Genomic DNA, 20,558 nt, shown 5'->3' on the forward strand with positions numbered 1-20,558 from the left:
CAGTGAGATGAGCATCAATTTAATTGTAATTCGCAGTTTGACACATTCAATGACAAAAAGAGAAGATTCATGTGGTGAGGATGGTGAAAACATATTTTCATTGAATTGCTTGACTCGGACTATTGTTCGCACGCAAAACCTTCATATTTCTTGATGAGGAGCTCCATCCCTAAGCAAGTAGGTCTGTGTTCTTGGGTTTGACACTCCGCAGGTGTCGGCCAGTATTCGAGCCAGGTGTTCTCTCCAAAAACATAGTGGAAGCTGAAGAGAAGACGGTAAAAATAAGGTCATCTTTCACGTGCAGTGTTCCCTTGCTACTTCGCGGTTTCGGTTATTGCGGATTCACTCGATTTTGCGAGTGAAATTCACTGCGGATTTTTCATTTGTGACCATCATGTACTGCTATTTTACCTTGCTATTTAGCCATATTTCTTTGCTCCTTTTCTCCCTTCTAAGTTGGACCAGTCAAACAAAATGTTGATTTTTTGTTGGGGTATTTGTTTTACAAAAATCGAGACCATGGAAATTAGACAGTTTGCCGCCCATAACCAGCAGTTCGGTATTTCATTCTATATTTTGCATTTCAAAAGTTATATTTATTTTGTGTAACAAGTGTTGAGAAGGGTGGAACTGTGTGTGTGGCGGGGGGGGGGGCGGTCATAATGGCTGAAAAGTCGCCCGCTGCTTCGCGGAAATTCACTTGGAGTGTATCACCCCCAATAAGTGAGTGAACATCGAACAACAAACAAAACCAGCCTTGATGTAAAAATAAATAAATAAATAAAATAAAAAGGTTCAACTCTCGCACACATTTTACACATCCAGAGACTTACGTTTGTGCCTCGTCATCTCTGTGAATATCTTTCGATGAGCCCATGACTAAATAGGATTTGCCAATTTCCAACTGTAAAGCATCCCTGCAGTGTGGATAACTGAGGAATGTGCGCAGTTTCCCTTGGGCACCCATATCTTTATTTCCTGTAACGGCAACATGGGAGAAGAAAGAAAATATGTTGATGGAAAAAGTATCATCAGTATGAGAGCATCAATATTCTTTGAAAAATATCTTGGGTGTCAGGGCTAAACCTCCCAGGTCCAAATTTGGTCAATTTCATATTTTTTCTCACATCTCTGCAATTGGTCAGTTCCCATTTGGGTCTGTTATTTTTAGAATTGATCCAGTAATTTCAAGTGTTGAAACTGGCTTGCTCTCTTAAATAATGCAACATTTGTGGTGCAACAAACATGCCGTTTGTTTCCTGAAAAGTCGGCATTTTGTCATACGCAGTGACACCAGTCATACATAAGGCAGCTAATGTGAATATTTCCAAGGTCAATAAAAATCCAATCCCACCTTCTTTGATGACTTGCTTCACCCGTGCTGTATAGATGTCAGTTGACAGACCGTCTTTAAATTGTTCCAATTGTATGTGGTACACTGAGGAAAGCCAAGTTACACATTATCCTCTTGCTTACTCATTCGCGCAATCACCTAATATGACAAATAAAATCAATATACAGTACTGTACTGTCCGTTCTCTTACCAAAGTCTATCTTGCTGGTTGGGGTACTCTCACAAGACTTTTCTGCACGCAAATCATTACTGATTTGACCCTTCTTTTGTAGACTGCAGTTCTCTGGGTGGGAGGGAAAAAGATTATTGAAGTGGATGCAGTGATGTGTTAGTGATCCGTTATGCAGCTGCGTTTTTTTTTTTTTCCAGAAAATTCACATGATACAGTCTGAGGAAACTGGAAGTTGTCGTCCATCTTACCTTCAGCACAGGTACATTCGTTCTTTGTGCAGAGTTTCAGCAGCTGACCTGCTCTCCTCTCAGGATGGTAGAATTTCACACAATGCCTCTCTACAAATAGACAAGCAGTTTTTGTTGAGCTCACAGTAATGGACAATATTGACTGTCATGTTGAGTTGTCAAGTGTGGTTTGAGAAAGTAGCCAAGGACTGAGACTCATTTCTGATTTTACTGCTAAACCGGATTTTCATTCATTCATTTTCCGATCCGCTTTATCCTCACAAGGGTCGGGGAGGGGGGGGGGGGTGCTGGAGCCTATCCCAGCCGTCTTCGGGCAGTAGGCGGTGGACACCCTGAACCGGTTGCCAGCCAATCGTAGGGCACACACAGACGAACAACCATCAGCGCTCACACTCACACCTAGGGACAATTTTGAGAGTTCAAATCAGCCTGCCATGCATGTTTTTGGAATGTGGGAGGAAACCGGAGTACCCGGAAAAAACCCACGCAGGCCCGGGGAGAACATGCAAACTCCACACAGGGAGGACGGAGCTGGAATTGAATTGGTATCTCTGCACTGTGAGGTCGACGCGCTAACCACTGGAGCACTGGGCCGCCCTACTAAACCGTATTTGACACGATCAATTAGTTCCCCTTGACTCTTCTTCATCTTGTCAAGACATTTAGGACAAGTCTCAGCTTCCAACTTTATAAAAACAGCTTGGGGTAGGCTCATCTTCTGTTCCCAACGGACAATCCAAAGTCCACAAACACATACTCCTACTGGTCACTCTAAAATGGTTCAATGATTTTCTGCACCAACTGTACAAACTGTCATCATATTGTATTATACCACTGATCACTTTAGCTCTGCTTGATGCTTTGCACATTGTCTCACAGTTGTCACTGGGTGGTACCACCGCACTACAGTTCACTTACATTACGAAATGTCCTTCCATACTTATTTGTCATGTCCTTATTTACGATGATGCTAATGCAGCGTGTTATACCGGAGACAAATTCCTTGTGTGTTCTACATACTTGGCCAATAAAGATGATTCTGATCTGATTCTGATTCTTGAATTTGGAGCAGAGAAACTTGAGACCCGTGGCCACATTCTGATCAAACACGTGAGATGAACTCGAACAGCGATTATAACTTATAAGTGATCTTTGACCTCACCAATTCTCAAGTTCATCTGAATCTCTGGATGTCAATAGAAAAATACCGCACACGCCAAAAATTGTGTGCATATCCAACTCCACATTTTTCATAAAAATATCTATTGGGAGAAAATTAGATCTAATCTTTCTCTGCACCAGAAAGATTAGATTAGAAATGTCTTTGTGACTCACGATCATAGTATTCATAAACGGACACAGCAGCGGGTTGTAAGATGCCGACTTTCAGGGTCTGGATGATGCTAAAGCTGACTTCCTCACGACGCTTATGAGAGACCTGTGGAGGTGGTGTAAACAAATGTGAAGCAGCTCTAGATGATTGGAAAAGGGGCAAGATGAAGAGTTGTCCGTCTTACTTTGTCCAAGTAGATGATGAGAGAGCCCCTCTCTGATAAGACTGTGTTCATCTCATACTTAGAAATGGTGGGGGCGTGTCCTTTGGAAAGCTGCACGGAAACATACAATCTCAGAAACAGTTTCGACGCGATAATGACAATGCAAGGTTTGTCTGTGAGGGTTCATACCAAGTTCAGGTCGTTCTCGTTAACACGGAAGCCAGTCAACAAGCCGATGTCCAAGATTGACATGGATGCATCATGCTCTTTGTTTTTATAACTGCTCAGACACCAGCATAAAGTTGAAAATTAGAAATGAGTTGTTTTCCATTTTGTTTTTTTTGTCTGCAATATTGAGAAAAGTAAGTTTGCAGTCTTCTTTTTCTGATTGTACTTACATAACCTCTATTTTTAGCTTGTATACCTTCTCTTCCTCATCAAGTTTTTCTACAAAGACATAGCAGATGAGCTGATTCATGTTTTCATGCAAACAATGAAAACATCTGGGCAGATGAGCACATTGCCAAACTCATTTTTAAAAATGACCAAATATCAACATTACCTGGAATAAGTTGCACCGACAGGTCAAAATTCTGACAGTCACTTTCTTTTTCTGATGGCAGGGCATAATACAAGGACACCAACTGTCGGATTGACACAACAGCAAATTGTATGATGGAAATCATTTTCAAGGAATGAACATATGTTGGTTCTTTTTATTTTGTAACTAGTCTCAAATACAGCAGAAAGTACATGGCTAGGACTGCATCTGTTCAAGTCTGTTTAAAAACAATAAAATACTTTATAATACTACTTTTTTTGTGATGTCAATCTTTTGATCTGCCTCAATAATGTAATGAATTTAAAATAAAAGTTTTTTTTCAGCAATTTTTAGATGAGATGAAAATATAGATAATTAGATCAATTAATTACAGATCATAATTAATTAATCTCACATTTTTTTTAATCACTTGACAGCACTATTCTTTATATCGCTGAGCTTCTGGCATAATTTGAACCAGCCTTTTTGTGTCATTTCCAAGCCAGAGGACACACATTCCCCACCTAAACTCTCCCCCTAACCCTTTCAGAGACAGCGGTTACTACAGTGGACAGTTTATCATGTTATCAGGTTACAGGTTGTTATTATTGGTGCATGAAATGGTTAAACTCAACAATAAAATGTTTTTTGGACCTCTACAGCAGCTGTTAAAAACAGCGTGGAGAATTAGTTGACTTACCGTTAGTGTTGCTTCTCCACTACCTTCAGCTGTCACTTTGACATCTTGGTTAATACTTTGCATCTGTTGGTTAAAAATGCACACAAATGCTTATTTATAGATATTTAATTTGGACAGCAGTAAGAATGCTAGATTAATGAGATGTGGGGGCCCTCTCACTTCAGCTGTTCTTGTGGCATGGTGGTTTTGCTTGTTGAAGTTATATTTGAGAGGTCTCGATCTGCCCGGCACATCAATGTCCACTTTCAGATCGTAATCTGGCTCTTTGGCACTGGTCCAATATTCCGATATAGCTTGATATACCATGATTGTCGCCTATCCAGACAAAAAGAGGAAAAGCTCTGAGCTGAGCCCAGATGACACGAATTTGGCCATAAAATATACTCTCACCTGAGTCGATCCATAGCCTCCGCCCACCTTCCTCTGCTTGTTGAACCATCGCACCACAGGTCTGGCGTCCTCAAAGGCCTTTATGAACAGGTTAAAATAAACATTTTGCACTGGATGGACAGTACATGTAGCAACTATCAACTACTGTTGAAAGTGGTTCTCAGTCAATAATATTACAGGACAATGTGGTAAACCTTTGCTTAAATTAATGATGATGTTTTACATTGATTTTGATGTATCCTCGGTGACAAGGTCAGTCTTGAACACAGTTTCTTTCTAGAAAATCACCCTATTTTTTTGTGTCACCCATATGAATCAATGCACTTACCTGAGCCTTGACCAAAGCCAGAAGAGCATAGGCTGTAGCCTCCAGTGTATAAATATGTCCCTTTGGTACAGGCCAATGAGTAAACTCTGCAAGGAGACATGCAATTTGTAAAATGTTGCTTCAATTCATATTTTATAATAAGTAATTATCTGCAACGCAACAAAACACAATTTCATTAACGTCATTCATTTTTGTAACGGATCCCAAAAAATATATATTGATTCTGGAAATCACAATACTATGGCTACAGTGTGTCAATTTCGATTAGAATGTATTTTCTTTTCTTTTCTTTTTTTCCTTTGGTCACAGCACTATCATTTAGCTTTGATTGTAGAATACCAAGGAGTAAAATTAACACAGTTTTAGAATTTACCTGGGGAAGCAAACTTGAAGAGGATGTCCTTGTTCAGTTTATCCTTATTTGCTAAAGCATATGATGTTATGGCAACAGCATAAGGGTTGGTGAGGCTGGGGAGACGCTTTTCCAGGTAAGCAAGAGCTTTGGCCTCGCTATCTTCCAAACTCTGGAGAGATGGAGAAGAGGGTAAAATGGGGCATCATGATGGTACCAAGGGTCAGTCCTTGGACCCCTGTTGTTCAGAACGTCAATGGTGGCAACGCAGATTTGGTTATCAATTTCCCCTGATGACAGATGTGTGCCTATGCAATGGATTAAGCCTTCCTCAAAAATTGGAGAATATCAGTTTTATTTATAGGGACATATGGTCAGGGTAGACAAGAGAGGCAATGTTACATTACTCCCCGGTGTTCTTTCCCATACCCTTACCAAGAGGTAAACTGTGTTTGGCTCCAATAAATTCATCCTAACTCGTCCAATTCTTTACCGACTAACACACAGATGGGTTTGTTGGAAACATCAAGACACCTAGTCACAGTCATTTTATAATCAGGTCTTTCATATTAAGTATAAAGGGAAGATGAAATGCCTTTACTTATTTTTTTTAAGGGAGACCTGAAAAACAACAACAATAATAATGCAACAACAACAAACTTGACCTTATATTAAATATTCTTATGTTGTTCTTGCCATCACAATGGTGAACAGTTCTGAACTGAGAGACAAATAATTAAATGTTGAAACACATGTTTCAATGAAGGTCAACATTGAAATATAGGCTAATCTCGTACTTTGGGTTCATAGTTTTATATTTGAGACCCGAGGAATAGCGCCTCACCAGTGATGAACCTCATGTCACTGGTTCTATGTCATCCCGAATGACTGGTTAAAGCACTGAATGTTTACTCTGCACATGCGCAGTTTGAGTATAAACCCGGACAGGTATCGCCTAAATTCAGGTGTCACCAGAGGTTTGTTTCCAACAGTTTTCTCAGCCAAACACAAGGTTTCCGAGTGACTGAATGTTCTGACGGTCATCTGGGATTCCTAAACCCTAAGTCACATTCGTAACTTTTGTTTCAGTGAGATTGGCACAGGAATGTACTGTAAAGTTTTAACTAGTTATGTATCACACATGACAGGAACACTAGCAATGACATTGCTTAGGGATAGAGACTTGCATCTGAAGCTGCACTATCAAATATGTCATCAGTTTGCTGGCGCTGGGACCATTAAGGGTTATCCCTCAAAAAAAATAAAATAAAAATACCTGATCAGTCATACTAATGCAGAATTCTTCCATCCATCGCTTTCTCAGGCCAGTAATTAAAAGTTGTTGGCAAGTTCAGTATACAGCATGGGGTAAAACACTCACATTAACAGTGGCAGAGCAAAGTGCCCTGGACTCCTGCATTGCAATGAGATGGAAGGCTGTCATGGAGGCGTCTGAGTCTCCACCCCGCACGTCACCCTAAACACATGCATACGCACATACACGATACATAAATGAAGCTACATTATTATCAGAATCATTGGCAAAAAGATCAATTCACTGCAATGAAAAATGATTGTCCTTACAATCATCTCGCCGTGAGCCACCCTGCCTACTTCTCGAAACATGCCGTCAGGTTGCTGTGCATTGAGAATAAGAAACTTGACAGCATCACAGATCACATCTCTTTGCACTGCCACCAGCTGGTTGGACATGGAGAACACTTTGGCAACATAGGCTGTCAGCCTGAAAGACGAGATGGCACACAACTTCAGTTCTAGTCATTGGAACACGGGATCTTACTTTATTCTTGAAAGATTAAGAATGGCAAATACATTGTGGTTTTTTTTGTTTGTTTGAGTGACTTACCAGCTGCTACTCCTACCTCCATTGGCCCACACAGAAAAAGAGCCATCTTTCTTCCGGAAAGCAAGCTCATTTCTGTACCCTGTGCCCAAAACAGACTTTTTAACCACCTTGACATCACATTTCACTGTCTTTCATCACTGACAGTTTGTGGAATCCTCAGTATTTAATATTAAATATTTGTAATTAATGCCTGTTTCTTAAACAGTATAATGTGAACCTACCAGTATTTATGTGTTGCAGGGCTTCATTACGTTTCTGAAAGCCCACAGTTTCCCACTGGTTGGTTTTGTCCAAATAGGTCGTTGCAATTACAGGCAGGGTCATGTGGATCATGTTCTGCTCTCCACAGCCACCAGGCTGATAAATCAGGCTACCCATTGATGTCCCAGCAATGGCATTCTCCACCAGTACACTAACTTGTTCTCTACCTACATGAACATAGATACACAGAATTACAAAAAAAAACCCACAACCCCCCGAAAAAAAGATTGTTGTCACACATATTTTCTTTGTGTCAGCATGTGGATTTGTCTAGTTATAGCAACGTGGATAGTTGGACACAACCAAAATATATCTCACCTATCACAGAGATTTGTGTGACAGAGTCAGTGCCTGGTACCACATCTTTCTTGGGAATTTGACTGTTGATAATGACTTCTTGTTTACCATCTACAGTGTATACACAAATGTTTGAGTATTAAGTGCCAAAAAATAAAATAAAATAACAACACAGTGTCGTGGAATGTGAAAACTTACTTATTCCTTCTTTAGCAGGGTCAAGGTTTACGATCTGAGGAGACTTAATCAGCACCCCTTCAGGCTAGAAAAGCAAAAATAGGGATTTAAGAAGAGACAATTAAGATTTACTGTATGTTGTACACAGTTGTGGAGATTTCTGGCTCTATTTTCATTTCCAGAGCAAGTCCAGCGCAAAGCACAGTCTGACTATGACGTTTTCATTCTTTTGGCATGTTGCTAGACTTTGCACAGCTAGAAATGGGCGTAATGGGACATTTGCGTTGTTGAGGAATGGACATAATCTTTGCCCAGCCAATTGTAGCTGCATCCCTCGTTTGCAATCAAATCAAAGCGGTTGGCGCGCAGTATGCCCAATTACATTGTGGAAACAGAAATAGACTTGCTGGAGTCCATGCTTGACAGGTAAACTGCAAGATCCCCCCCTTGCGGATGATTTAGTCAGCCGTGCATGTGACGTGGGCAATTGGAGCCCGCCTCGCACTCAGGATGAGCATTAAATCAGATGACATTCATAACACACATTCGGACTGCCGAATTTGTCTGCCTGCACCTCGATCTAACACACCAAAATCGCATCATACCACCTACACTACAATTTAGACACATTTTACCGAGTATAAAATCCAGTCTACTTTTGTAACTAAATTTGCAGATGCACTGGGGGGCGCAGCAGGAATGCCCAGTGAGTTGTAGCACATCTATCAAATTCACAAACACAACTTGAATATTGCAGTTATGCCCATACTTATCCTGAGCACATGGGTGCCAGTCTACTAAAGAGTCTTTGTGTTCAACTAATTTTCACCATTTCACTTTTCTAGAAATTCACCCCTTGTTTTGGGTATGCCTAAGGCAGCACTGTGATTCACTAAGGAGTCTGGCATGAGTCAACCCTCCCCCACTACCTAAGACATATAAGCAAGTGCATTTTCTCTATGGATCGTTCGTGGCCACTTTAGACAGTAAGTGTGCCCACGAAATGGGGTTGAAGGCAGAAGAGTATAGTTTGGAATAATATATATATATATCCATCCATCCATTTTCCGAACCGCTTGATCCTCACTAGGGTCGCGGGGGGTGCTGGAGCCTATCCCAGCCGTCTTCGGGCAGTAGGCGGGGGACACCCTGAATCGGTTGCCAGCCAATCGCAGGGCACACAGAGACGAACAACCATCCACGCTCACATTCACACCTAGGGACAATCAGCCTGCCATGCATGTTTTTTTTGGAATGTGGGAGGAAACCGGAGTACCCGGAGAAAACCCACGCAGGCCCGGGGAGAACATGCAAACTCCACACAGGGAGGCTGGAGCTGGAATTGAACCCGGTACCTCTGCACTGTGAAGTCGACGTGCTAACCACTGGACTACCGGGCCGCCCTATATATATATATATATATATATATATATATATATATATATATAAAAAAACTATATGTATATATATATATATATATATATATATATAAATATATAGATGGGGCTTGCATGGATGCTTTAGAGTGCTTCAAAGGAGAGTTCAAGTGCGCCCAGTCCCATGCTCCCCTTGAAAGTTCAACCCCCTGACTTTACAGGATGAGTATGAAAATTGTATTAAAACGCCTGTATCACGTACTCTGGGGAGGTACCTTAAGTATGAATGCTTCCGAATGTGAAGTGGGGAATTCATATCGTGTCGGAAGTGAAATGTGTATTTGGCGGGTTGTGTTGGACAGTGTCGTGTCAAATTTCGATATTTCTTTTGAGTGTACTGCGCTTTTAAAGTGCCTGATAAGAACACTCTTTTTTACAAGCATAAGCTGTACATAAAACTATTAACACTTGAGATTGAACATTTCAACAGCCACTCTTAAATATTCTTTTACCACCACTTTCAGCTCCTTCAGTATTCCATCAGCGAGATGTGAACCTCTCACAGCTGCTTGGACTTCGATACCAAACTTTCCTTTCTCCATGGGAATGATGATATAGGGTACAGCTAACGTAGTTTGGGCCCCCATTTCAACCTCCTGTCTAAACTTTAAGCGCTTGGAGGCTGCACTGCACACATGTGCCGTCTCGAACAGATCCACACGGACCTTGAACATAAAAGATGGAGAAGGGAACTGAGGGCCGGTCTACTTTTATGGTGTCCACACATTGCAGACAAGAACAGAATGTTGACAGTATTGTTTTAAATATGGGTTCACCTTCTAAAACATCACAGTCAACGCAAACAGACTTACCGTGATTTCATCAGGGCTGTAGTTGTGGAGGATTGCCTTGATTTCAATCTGCTCTCCACGCACAGCCGAATAAGGAAGCTTGAGGTCAATGAAGAAATCCTTCCGTACTATAACTTCTAAAGGTTCACTGACACAGATTCCTAAAAGATAGCGACAATTGAAAAAAGGTTACATGGGAAAAATAATCCAGAGCTAGCCAGACATGATCTAGTTTGAAGTAGAATTTGAAATGAGGGGATCCTCACCATGAGTTTTGGAGAGACTAATACCCATGAACTGCCATGTTGTGATGGAGTCTTGCATTGGGACATAATTCACATGTGACGTGGTATCACTGAAACAAAAAAAAAAACAGTTTGGAATTTTGCACAGGGTGTCTATATCTATGTGCTGTATGAAGTATATGTTTTGTTTTGTTTTTTTTGCACACAGCTTTGAATTGAATATTTTTTAATGAATCGGTGTACCTACAGTCCCTACCGAGTGCGTGTTTAGTGTACACACACACACACACACACATTATTAGACCAGTTTCCTTACCAATTCGGAGTTTGTCGAGGGCAAGCAGGCAATTTAATATCAGACCAAAGCCAGCTTTCAGGGAAATTTGTCCGGGTAACAATTTGAATATTGTCCATGTAACTGTGATCATTCTTCTCACCTTAAGAAGAGATTTGAAAAGAGTCATGAGAAAGTAGTGATTTCAGTGGACTATGGATAGTGTCCCATGTGTGGATTTCTTACTCCGAGCTATTTGAAGGGTGTCGTGCTTCATCTCGGCTCTCTGGCCTTCCAGCTCCTTGCAGCAATACAAGAAGGCGTTGACACATGGCTTTCCATCACTAATGTACTCACTGCGTGTTTCACAAGTGTATGAGAGAGGAATTATCCTCATGCCATCCAAACAACAATCCTTCTCTTGCCCTTCATATTTACTTGCTGAAAACAAAGGAAACGCGAAAGACGCACAGGCCACAGTCACCAACTTGATGATATGATGTTTTTCTCAATTGTTTAGCATACAATGACTAGAGATAGAGAGAAATTGTTACCTAAGGTTGTGGTAACCTGTAACAGAGTTGAAGCTCGTTTGCTCCTGCTGGGCGAGGGACATTTCAGCTCTGGAAATGTAGCACAATTTAATCATGATGATTGATTAAATTGATCCAGATAGAGATGACAGAATGAAAAACTGTTGAGCAGCTGCATTGTGTGATGCAACAAGCCTGACAATCAATTGGGACAACAGTATTCAACATTTATCAAAAAATAAAATAAAGCAAAATAACTACAAATATCAATGAGACAGGTTTGACATGGGAAAGCCCACTCGAAAATCCATTTTTTGTTTGTTTGTTTGTTTTTAACCAGGTTCTGCCTACCCCCCCCCCCCCCCCATTTCTTGATTTTGCAAGACTTAAGTTTGCTGTTTTTAATGACAGCTGATAAAAAACTTGCATTTTCAGGTCTTTGTTCTATTCTATGGACAGATTGGCTCATAGTAGTGTAAGCACCTGCCCTTCCCTGGATGAAAATAATGGCCTTTCTGCTAGAGACCTTTTTTCTTCCATTTGACAATATTTTTAAAAAAAATAATGACATCTCTGTCATCAAAAATTGTTTAATATCGCAAAGGCATTTATTTGCGATATTGTGACAATTTTGTACCCAGCTGCATGACATACAAGTACTCATCTGGCTAATTTGGGTTTGAAAGAGTTTGCAGCCCCGCTTTAAGTTGCTACTGGTAAATCGAAAATCAATCAAAGTGAATCGCTAAGTTGCATGAATTTGTGGTTTTATGAATCAATATCGTAGCACATATTTAGGGCTATAGAGAGGAAAATTGATTCAAATCAATTGTTTTGTTTTTGTTTTTTTAAGTGCAGCTTTTGCAGCTATTGCTTTATAAAGAACAGTCTCGCTGGGGCGTTCACGACCTACACCGGATTTTGACAACATAGACTATGCACTTGTCTATTTGTCTGTCATGTAAAGTAAGAGACAGAAAAACAAGCAAATCTGTCACCTTGTCGGTAGGGGGTTCCTTGTGCAATGTTGGTCTCAAACAACAGCCCTGCATCATAGAACACACTCATTCCATCTTTGCCTCCACCTGGTGTGCAGCCTGTGTCGTGCTTCTCCACAGTTTCCCACACCTGTGAAGCAATAACATGTAAAGTTGTATTTCGCCTCGAAGGTACCAAACAAATCACAACATTACATTTTTGCAGCCTGAGGATTATCATCTTTGCACAGTATTTGTAGGGTTGCTCAATGATGATTTCCTTAACATGATGCACATTTTCATTGACTTGTTTGAAAGTATTTCTCATCTGGCAGCACCGATTCTAATGAGCACCAAACAAAGAAGTCAAAAGTAGTTGCCTTTTTCTGGGTCAGACGATGCTTCTTGTTCAGAACATAAACGCCTTTGTCAACTGCCACCAGACCCACGGTGGCCTCTGGGTCTCCAGTGACCTTGAGTCCAAAAATCTTGCGAGGTTCAAAGGATGGTGCCGGTCTTGTTGATTCCAGTTTGAGCTAAATAAACGAGGGAAATGAACGAGACACAGAACAGTGTTTTCGAAAATCATTGAATCAATCATTTCTACTCGGAAGAAAACTTTACCACCACTTTCGCCACATGGGTGACCACTATGATAGTTAAACTCTCATTTTACCATGCCCATGCAGGAGTCCTTGACATCCACCCACACAGAGTCCGACACCACCTCCTTGTTATCTGGGCGGTAGTAAGCTACGATTCGGAATGATGGGAGCATGTCTTTGGTGATGGGAACGATGAGAGAGATCAGAACTTGGCCAATCGTCCTGTGACGCCCATATTTCACCAGTTGTCCTCTGCCAATGATCTGAAGAGACAAAGCTCAATGTTCATCTGTGAAAATGACGAACAAACACACACACACGGTCGGGTTTAAAACAACTCTCACCAAGTATGTGATGTCAGTATCTCGAGTCGGTGGCCTGTTTAGATTGAGGTTGATTTTCAGGTTATCTCCCAAATCTAGCTCAGCTGTGTCCACGCCTGCAAAAGTCAAATTTTTAAGATGACGTACTGAAATTGCTTCTGCGTTCTAGTACTTGCAGTGGCGGATGCTGGCCTGTCAAGGAGGGGAAGCTCAATTTCGGCCTACATCATAAAATGTGTCCGTTTATTTATACGTGAATTCTACTCTCCGTTCCTTTTGAAGAAAATGATCTGTGACCCTGTCATACCAACAAGGCGTCTTTTCCAGGGACTTAACTAGTGTTCCGCTGCTCGGTTAGGACAGAAACTGTGGTGATATAAGTCAGTCTGCGAACAAAAGCAACTACAATAAAACCCACCAGAAATAAAAGATTAATTTAGCGCTAGTTGTTTTCAACAAAGAGAGTGTCGCTAAGATGATTAGAAGAAGTCTCCAGTTCAACTCAGAACAGAATGAGAATTGAAAAATGCTCCCACAGATGCCTACACCTAAAGATCGGTGATTGGCTCATTTCGCTGTCAATCAAAAAGAGATTCAGCCTGAGACAATCATCATGCAGAAAAGCTGAGCGTCCAGGCCAGCCCATACACGCCACTGTCCATAGACTCCCAGAGACGCTGAGCGTCGGATGGGCGGGACAAAACCAGCATTTATCCAATGACTCATCTCGTTTCAATGCATTGGGACAACGGGCTCTGAACTCTCCAGACGCCCAGCGTCCGCGCTGTCGACTCTCAGCGTCCACACAGTTTAAAGCACTGTGAAGCTGCGCGACTGAATGAGAAGAGAGTCGCGTCGTAACCAGTCATAAGAAGCTGATTCGGAACAAAAATTGAGCGCGTTGTAGCACATATTTGGTCAATGACATGTACACACAATTGGATGTACACACATATATTTGATCACTTATTTTTTTGACATTTTAGGGGAAGCTGAGCTTCCCTTGCAGTCTTTGAGCAATCACCTCTGAGTACTTGTACATGGGATGAGAATAGCATCCTTTTACCTATGTGAATGTAATGTTTGCTTTTGGTAGTATGTGCGATGGCTTCCAATGTAGCAGTTGCTTGTCTCGCTCGGAGAATTTTAGGATCATTGGTCCATGCCTGTCGTAAAAAAACAGAGACAAGCAGACGGTGGTAAGTCTTTTTAAAGTTGACAGACTATATGAGAATAAATCACATGCTGTGAGGCCCCTAAGAAAGACCAAAATGCTGTGTTTGTTCATGTCCGTAGTTACTTTTGCTTGCACTTCAAAACAGGAAAGAGACTTACATTGATTGTCAATTTTGTGTCCGTTGCAATTGTATTGACAGTGAGCTTAGCCCTGCCGTTGTCTGAGGTGAAGCCTTGCACCTCACCCGGGTTCACCACCACAGGAAGACCTCGTGCTGGAGTATCGTCAGGATTCACAACTTTAAGCTGCCTCCCAAGACACACACACACAAAAACAAAAAACTTGCTTTGTTAGCAAACATTCAACAGTTTTTCACTCAATGTAGTTATTATAAGCCAAGTTGTATATGTTTGCCATTGGAAGGAAAAGGAGAAATATTTTCATAAAATTTGAACTTCTCAGATATTTTCTATATGGCTCTTGTACTGGATCTGTCAGTAAATAATTAAAATTGTATTTACAGTGCAGTATAGTACATTTTTAATAAGACTCCATTGGCACTGTCATTGCTGCACTGTTAAAAGTTGTGCGCTAAAGTGTATTTTTCGTTTTGTTATGTAGTTGATTTTCGAGCCTCGGTGAAATCCACAAATTCACACGGGAATAATGCCAGCTCTAAAATTAAAAACTTAACATTGCTTGAGCGTCAAAGTGGACAAACATTTGACACAATGCAAACAAGAAGCTCTCATGTTAGTGCAAACAACACGAGAGGCGTCCGGGCTGGTTTACGTTCAGCCATCAAAATGATTTGATGTCTTATTGATGTTTTATTATAAACATATATGCATTTTACCGTAACATCAAAGGACATTCCGGGTTTAAAATATTTGGGCGTCTTCGTGAATTCGATGCGGTATGGAGAAGTGACAATCTGGATGCCTCTCAACTCTGCTTCTACCATTTCACTACCTATGAAGACACACAACAATGCATGTTTACCTCTACATAACTAGAATTAAATGTTATCCGTTGCAGGCTGAATGGGTGTAACTCTTCCATGAAAAATCTTTCAGAACATTTTCTTACCACTCAAGGTCATTACGCTGACCGACACAAATATGTGACTTCCCACCAAATCATCAATATTTGGGACCGTTTGTGTCATCTGTGCTCTCTTCAGTGTGACAACTCCATTGCCTGTCTCGATCTAAAAGTCCAAAACACAGACAACATTTTAAAAAATAAAACAAAATAAAAAGAGAGAGATAGATGAACATTAGTGATCTTCAGTTGTCGAGCTCAGTCAAAGAATTAGATTTTGTTTACACAGTTTAGTTAGCACATCAGTACCACGGCATGACTTTACATTTGCTACACAAACTTCCTCCACTAAGTTCATGCGTTTGTATTGCTTAACCAGTTAGCTGTAGCTGCTCTATTGTCGTTTAGGTGTGAAGAACATATTCTTGTTGCTTGTTATTTGCCGTTTGGTAAAAAACATTTCACGTTTAATTGCTAAAACAAAAAAAAAAAAAAGGTTTTAATTAAGATGAATAAATCTGTGAAACGGCATATTCCTTAATATTTTCTGTCATAAAATGTATGGGGAGAATAATTATAAAAAGGCAATGGATTGATTGATCAATGATTGTTCCCATTGACCAAAATAAATCTGTTATGCAGTATATGTGCTTTGTGCTATGATCTAAAATACTGTATGTACATCATGGTATGCAGTCTTGCAGATGCCATATTTGGAAAATAGGATACAATATGAGTTACAGTTTAATACTTACAGGCACTCTCTGAAGAGATTGCGCAAAGCTCCTCTTTTCGCCATCCTTGAGAAACCCAAAGACCACAAAGGCCGTCCCATCTACCTCTCTACCAAATAGATACCTAAATCACATTGGGGAAAATTAGTGGCGTTCATGATTAACAAGGGATGTAAAACACAGAATGGCACTTTTTTGCACCAAAACGACTCCCACTCACGTGGCTTTGATGTAGACAGTGAATTCTTCGCTATCCTTATAGAAGAAGGGGACCAAAGGCGTTAATTTAACTTCAAAACTCGGGAGCACTGAAAGTTAGGAAAACATTGGAGTGTTACAAATTGGATCAAAAGTAACACACTTTTCTGTGAAACAGATCACAATCAAGTAGGCTCTCACCGTACTCTTTGACCTCAAACTGTGCATAGTAGCTCTGCTGTGGATGACTTTGGAACTTGGCCACTATTTTCCACAGTCCAGGACTACACACAGAAATTCAAATTCAAGTTTTTCAAAATGTCTGGAAAAGCATGCATTTGTGTATTCAATCTATCATACACTTTAATTACAGATTTACATTTGAGAAATGCCGTGGGTAGAGTTCACACTTATTTATATACTGTATATACCGGTACTTTTTATAGGATCAGTCGTGTGTGTGTGTGTGTGTGTGTGTATATGTGTATGTGTGTGTGTATATGTGTATCTCTCTCTCTCTCTCTCTTCATATACATACATACATATATATATATATATATATATACTGTATATATATACTGTACTGTATATATAGACCTTGCAATGAATTTCTGTAAATTTACAAACAATTCAAAATATTCTATTATATTATATATTCGATACTATTCTGTACAAATGAATTACGATAGGTGCTTTGTAAAATAACAGTAAATTAGCGGCGCCCCTGCTGTCAGTAATTTACAGTTATTTTTATTTCTTTGCATTGTCAATCTGCCATAAAAAAAAAATCTTCATTCTTGAGTCAAAGAAAATATACATATGTGGAATGTGGAAAAAGAGAATTAAAAAAAAAAACATCACCTGACAATCTCAGCAAGTTTGAAGTTTCCAGTGTAGATCCCTGACTTCAGAAAGACTGACTCAAGTGGTAAAACGACGTCTTCGGGGGTCTAGGGATAAAGAACATTGAACAAACTTTATCATCAGCCTCATAAGTTTCTTTTTGATCATGTATTTGAGCCACGCGACAATAGCTCTTTTATGAAGTGTGAGACCGATTGACTGAATGCAGTGATGCCACAAAAAGGGCAGCCAACCCATTATCATCCATCCGTTCTATTTCATGTAACGACCAACGTCCTCATTTCATTATCAGCTTTCTTAAAATGTGATTGTCCCTTCCGATGATATGTTACACCTCTGAAGGGAGGCTTTTCAGCTGCTGGGAACATTTTGGATAAAAAGTAGTAGCTTACCATCATCTCGATGATTATGGCAGCAGCCTCATCTTGATTTTGGTGATCTCTCTCAATAGGTTCCATGCTAGGCGTAATTCCAAACATCCTGTAGTTCACTGAAAGACAGTGGGACGGATTTCAATTGCTGTTCAGTTGTTTTGAGCCATATTGGTGATAATGATGCCACGCTTGGCGCACCCGTGCTGTCAGGGGTGTAGAGATTCTTGTCTGTCTGGATGAAGATGTATCCAGACTGAAAGGAGACCAATACCACTTTCTCCAACAGTCGGTCAGGGAATTGAGCTTGCAGGTACACGTACTGCTTCATGTTGGAGTCTGTACTAAAGTCTCTTGTCGGTATCTAATGCGTGAGAAGCACAAAGACAAAGATGTATTAAAATGCTCAGAGACAGCAAAAATATATGGGTAGCGTCTCTCTTTTACCGTGATTTGTCCGAATCCTTGGAAGTTGTTTGCGCTATTAAGGGTCACAGACGCACCCAACCCAAGTTTTTTGGTTTTGGTTGGATGGTTCATCACGTTGATGTCCACCTTGATGTCACCCCCAGTGCAGTCTTGACACTCCACAAAAATGTTTTCTGCTGCTCCTACCCGCAACAGGTTGGGGGAAGACATCACCTTCCTGCAGCACATTAGAGGGAGAATCATTACAGGCTAAGGATTAGCTAAGGATATACAGAACTACGCTCTTGGTCATAACATTAGGTACACCAGCACATTAGAATGACACTCCACAGCAGAGCTGTATCAAAAATTTGCCTTTTTTGAACTTTATTCGAAATCTCCACAAAATATTCCAAACATCATATTGCTACTATTATACAGTATATCATAAAGTACTTTCATACTTGGTGAAGTGTTTTTAAGGACGGATTTAATGAATTTGCTCATCTGCTTTATCTTTTTCATGTTGCAGCAGGATTCTTCAGTGAACATTAGCGAATGCAGTTTGCACTTGCATTGTTTGTTTCTTCCTTTTCCTCGCTTTCTTATCATTTTGATCATGTCACAACCCTAAACACCCCACCATGTCACGCCTAAGGAGAACGCCCCTCGCAGCCACCCCTACACGAACTCTGCAAATAATGAGTCAACTGTTGACTGCAAGGAGTAAAATCCAGCATTTGATAAGAACAAATTTCACCATTGCACTGTTTACCCTGTTTGATGTAATGAAACAAATATCCGACCAAATTACCTTGACTTGTGGAACTGCAAACGAGTGGTCTTGCTAATCATTATGCAAGTGGACTAAGCCAATGTTTACAATTCTCAAATGTTATTTATTCAAATACAGTGCATGATAGTCATCAAGGCTAGACAGACAGACAGTTCGACAACCCGATAGCTAGATAGATAGTTACATGAACAGCTATGGGATTGTAGTGCCAAAAACAGTGCCTTAAGGCTTTACATGTTTAACTTTCTATTAGTCACATGATGGACGGCCCGGTGGTCCAGTGGTTAGCACGTCGACCTCACAGTGCAGAGGTCGTGGGTTTGATCCTGGCTCCGGCCTTCCTGTGAGGAGTTTGCATGTTCTCCCCGGGCCTGCGTGGGTTTTTTCCGGGTCCTCCGGTTTCCTCCCACATTCCAAAAACATGCATGGCAGGCTAATTTGAACACTCAAAATTGTCCCTAGGTGTGAGTGTGAGCGCGGATGCTTATTCGTCTCCGTTTGCCCTGCGATTGGCTGCCAACCGGTTCAGGGTGTCCCCCGCCAACTGCCTGAAGACGGCTGGGATAGGCTCCAGCACCCCCGCAACCCTTGTGAGGATAAAGCGGATCGGAAAATGGATGGATGGGTGGATAGATAGTCACATGATACACCTAGTGGTTCCAGTCATTACAATGAACAAGAAATTGAAGAAAACAAAGCGGGCTAATAATTTTTTTTCTAAACAATAGATAGTACAAGCAGATCCCATTGAATGTGTTCGAAGTTGAGTGCCAAGTCTACTTACAATGGAACACCATCAGCCACAGAAGACAAACAGGCAAAGGCCAGTGAGGCCAGCAGCCAGAGAGGAGTTGTACCCATTCTCTCCCCAATCCGCAACTACTGTAAAAGTAGAGTTTAGTGCTACGCTCCCCTTTTATATCCCTCTCAACCAGTCTCCTCCCAATAGGTCCATATAGGTTGCGCAAAATCATTTCCCGGCAGCAGTTGCAAAATTGCGGAGATTAGCAAAGGCCCACGAAGGGTCCATTTAAAAATCAATGTCTTGATGAACTGACTTTCGTTTTGATGCAAAGGATTAATGAATCCACAAATGTCTTTCACGCACACGTAAGCGGCTGTAACTATGTTGGGATGATTTGATGAATCTAAAATGATTGTAAAAATTACATTGAGTTTCACATTATTCATATTTAATGAACAACATTTCAGTTTGACCAGACTGTATATGTGCAGAGTTTGTGTTACTTTTCCCCTGGTATTCTCACTTTCTCTCACCTCCCAAAAACGTGCTTCAAAGGTTAGTCTCAATTCCCCATCGTCTGAGCCACAGATCCAATTAACACTTTCTCATATACGTGCATTCATTATTTTATTGATACAGACATTTAAGTTGGTGTTCATTTTCTGACCCTGCTGGATCAATATATCTTTTGAACCTGGCCAAGCACACAAGGTTAAAGTTGTGTAATGCCTGACAAACATTTTGTGAGTTTCAGCAACATGGAATTTTCTCTGATGACAAACTTGTACTTGGCAAATGGACACGGCCATCAACTGATTTCCCAAACATGTCTTAAAACGGATTTATTTCAGAAG

The 20,558-nt window shown here is 40.7% G+C and overlaps 1 protein-coding gene across 1 annotated transcript; it reads right to left on the reverse strand.

The window, feature by feature from the left end:
* LOC147200451 (complement C3-like) lies at positions 1-19,873 on the reverse strand. The gene is made up of 43 exons (XM_086120520.1): positions 19,744-19,873; positions 18,203-18,401; positions 17,957-18,119; positions 17,777-17,874; positions 17,382-17,470; positions 16,722-16,804; positions 16,543-16,630; positions 16,344-16,446; positions 15,634-15,754; positions 15,401-15,516; positions 14,703-14,849; positions 14,434-14,533; positions 13,389-13,483; positions 13,116-13,307; positions 12,820-12,975; positions 12,461-12,590; positions 11,484-11,552; positions 11,176-11,370; positions 10,972-11,092; positions 10,677-10,765; positions 10,432-10,571; positions 10,072-10,284; positions 8,205-8,268; positions 8,028-8,117; positions 7,670-7,876; positions 7,449-7,527; positions 7,166-7,325; positions 6,963-7,058; positions 5,603-5,753; positions 5,230-5,315; positions 4,902-4,979; positions 4,671-4,826; positions 4,512-4,574; positions 3,833-3,914; positions 3,669-3,717; positions 3,460-3,550; positions 3,292-3,381; positions 3,110-3,212; positions 1,775-1,864; positions 1,545-1,637; positions 1,355-1,438; positions 834-978; positions 1-261 (listed from the first exon to the last, which is right to left on the reverse strand). Exons 1-43 carry the CDS (start codon positions 19,818-19,820, stop codon positions 120-122), a joined length of 4,983 nt encoding a protein of 1,660 aa, XP_085976646.1. The 5' UTR covers positions 19,821-19,873; the 3' UTR covers positions 1-119.
* Positions 19,874-20,558: the final 685 nt, after the last annotated feature.

This window comes from Hippocampus guttulatus, chromosome 9 (genome assembly GCF_054856545.1).
Source record: "Hippocampus guttulatus isolate MCC_2025c chromosome 9, RoL_Hgut_1.0, whole genome shotgun sequence".
Taxonomy (NCBI): domain Eukaryota; kingdom Metazoa; phylum Chordata; class Actinopteri; order Syngnathiformes; family Syngnathidae; genus Hippocampus; species Hippocampus guttulatus.

Excerpts from the sequence above, each read along its gene's own strand:
- LOC147200451 (XM_086120520.1), bottom strand. The coding sequence starts at position 19,820 with ATGGGTACAACTCCTCTCTGGCTGCTGGCCTCACTGGCCTTTGCCTGT. Across the intron at positions 8,269-10,071 it reads TGAAGGAGCTGAAAGTGGTG|CCTGAAGGGGTGCTGATTAA; the intron begins GTAAAAGAATAT and ends TTGCTTTTCTAG. Across the intron at positions 3,718-3,832 it reads GTCGGTGCAACTTATTCCAG|AAAAACTTGATGAGGAAGAG; the intron begins GTAATGTTGATA and ends ATGTCTTTGTAG.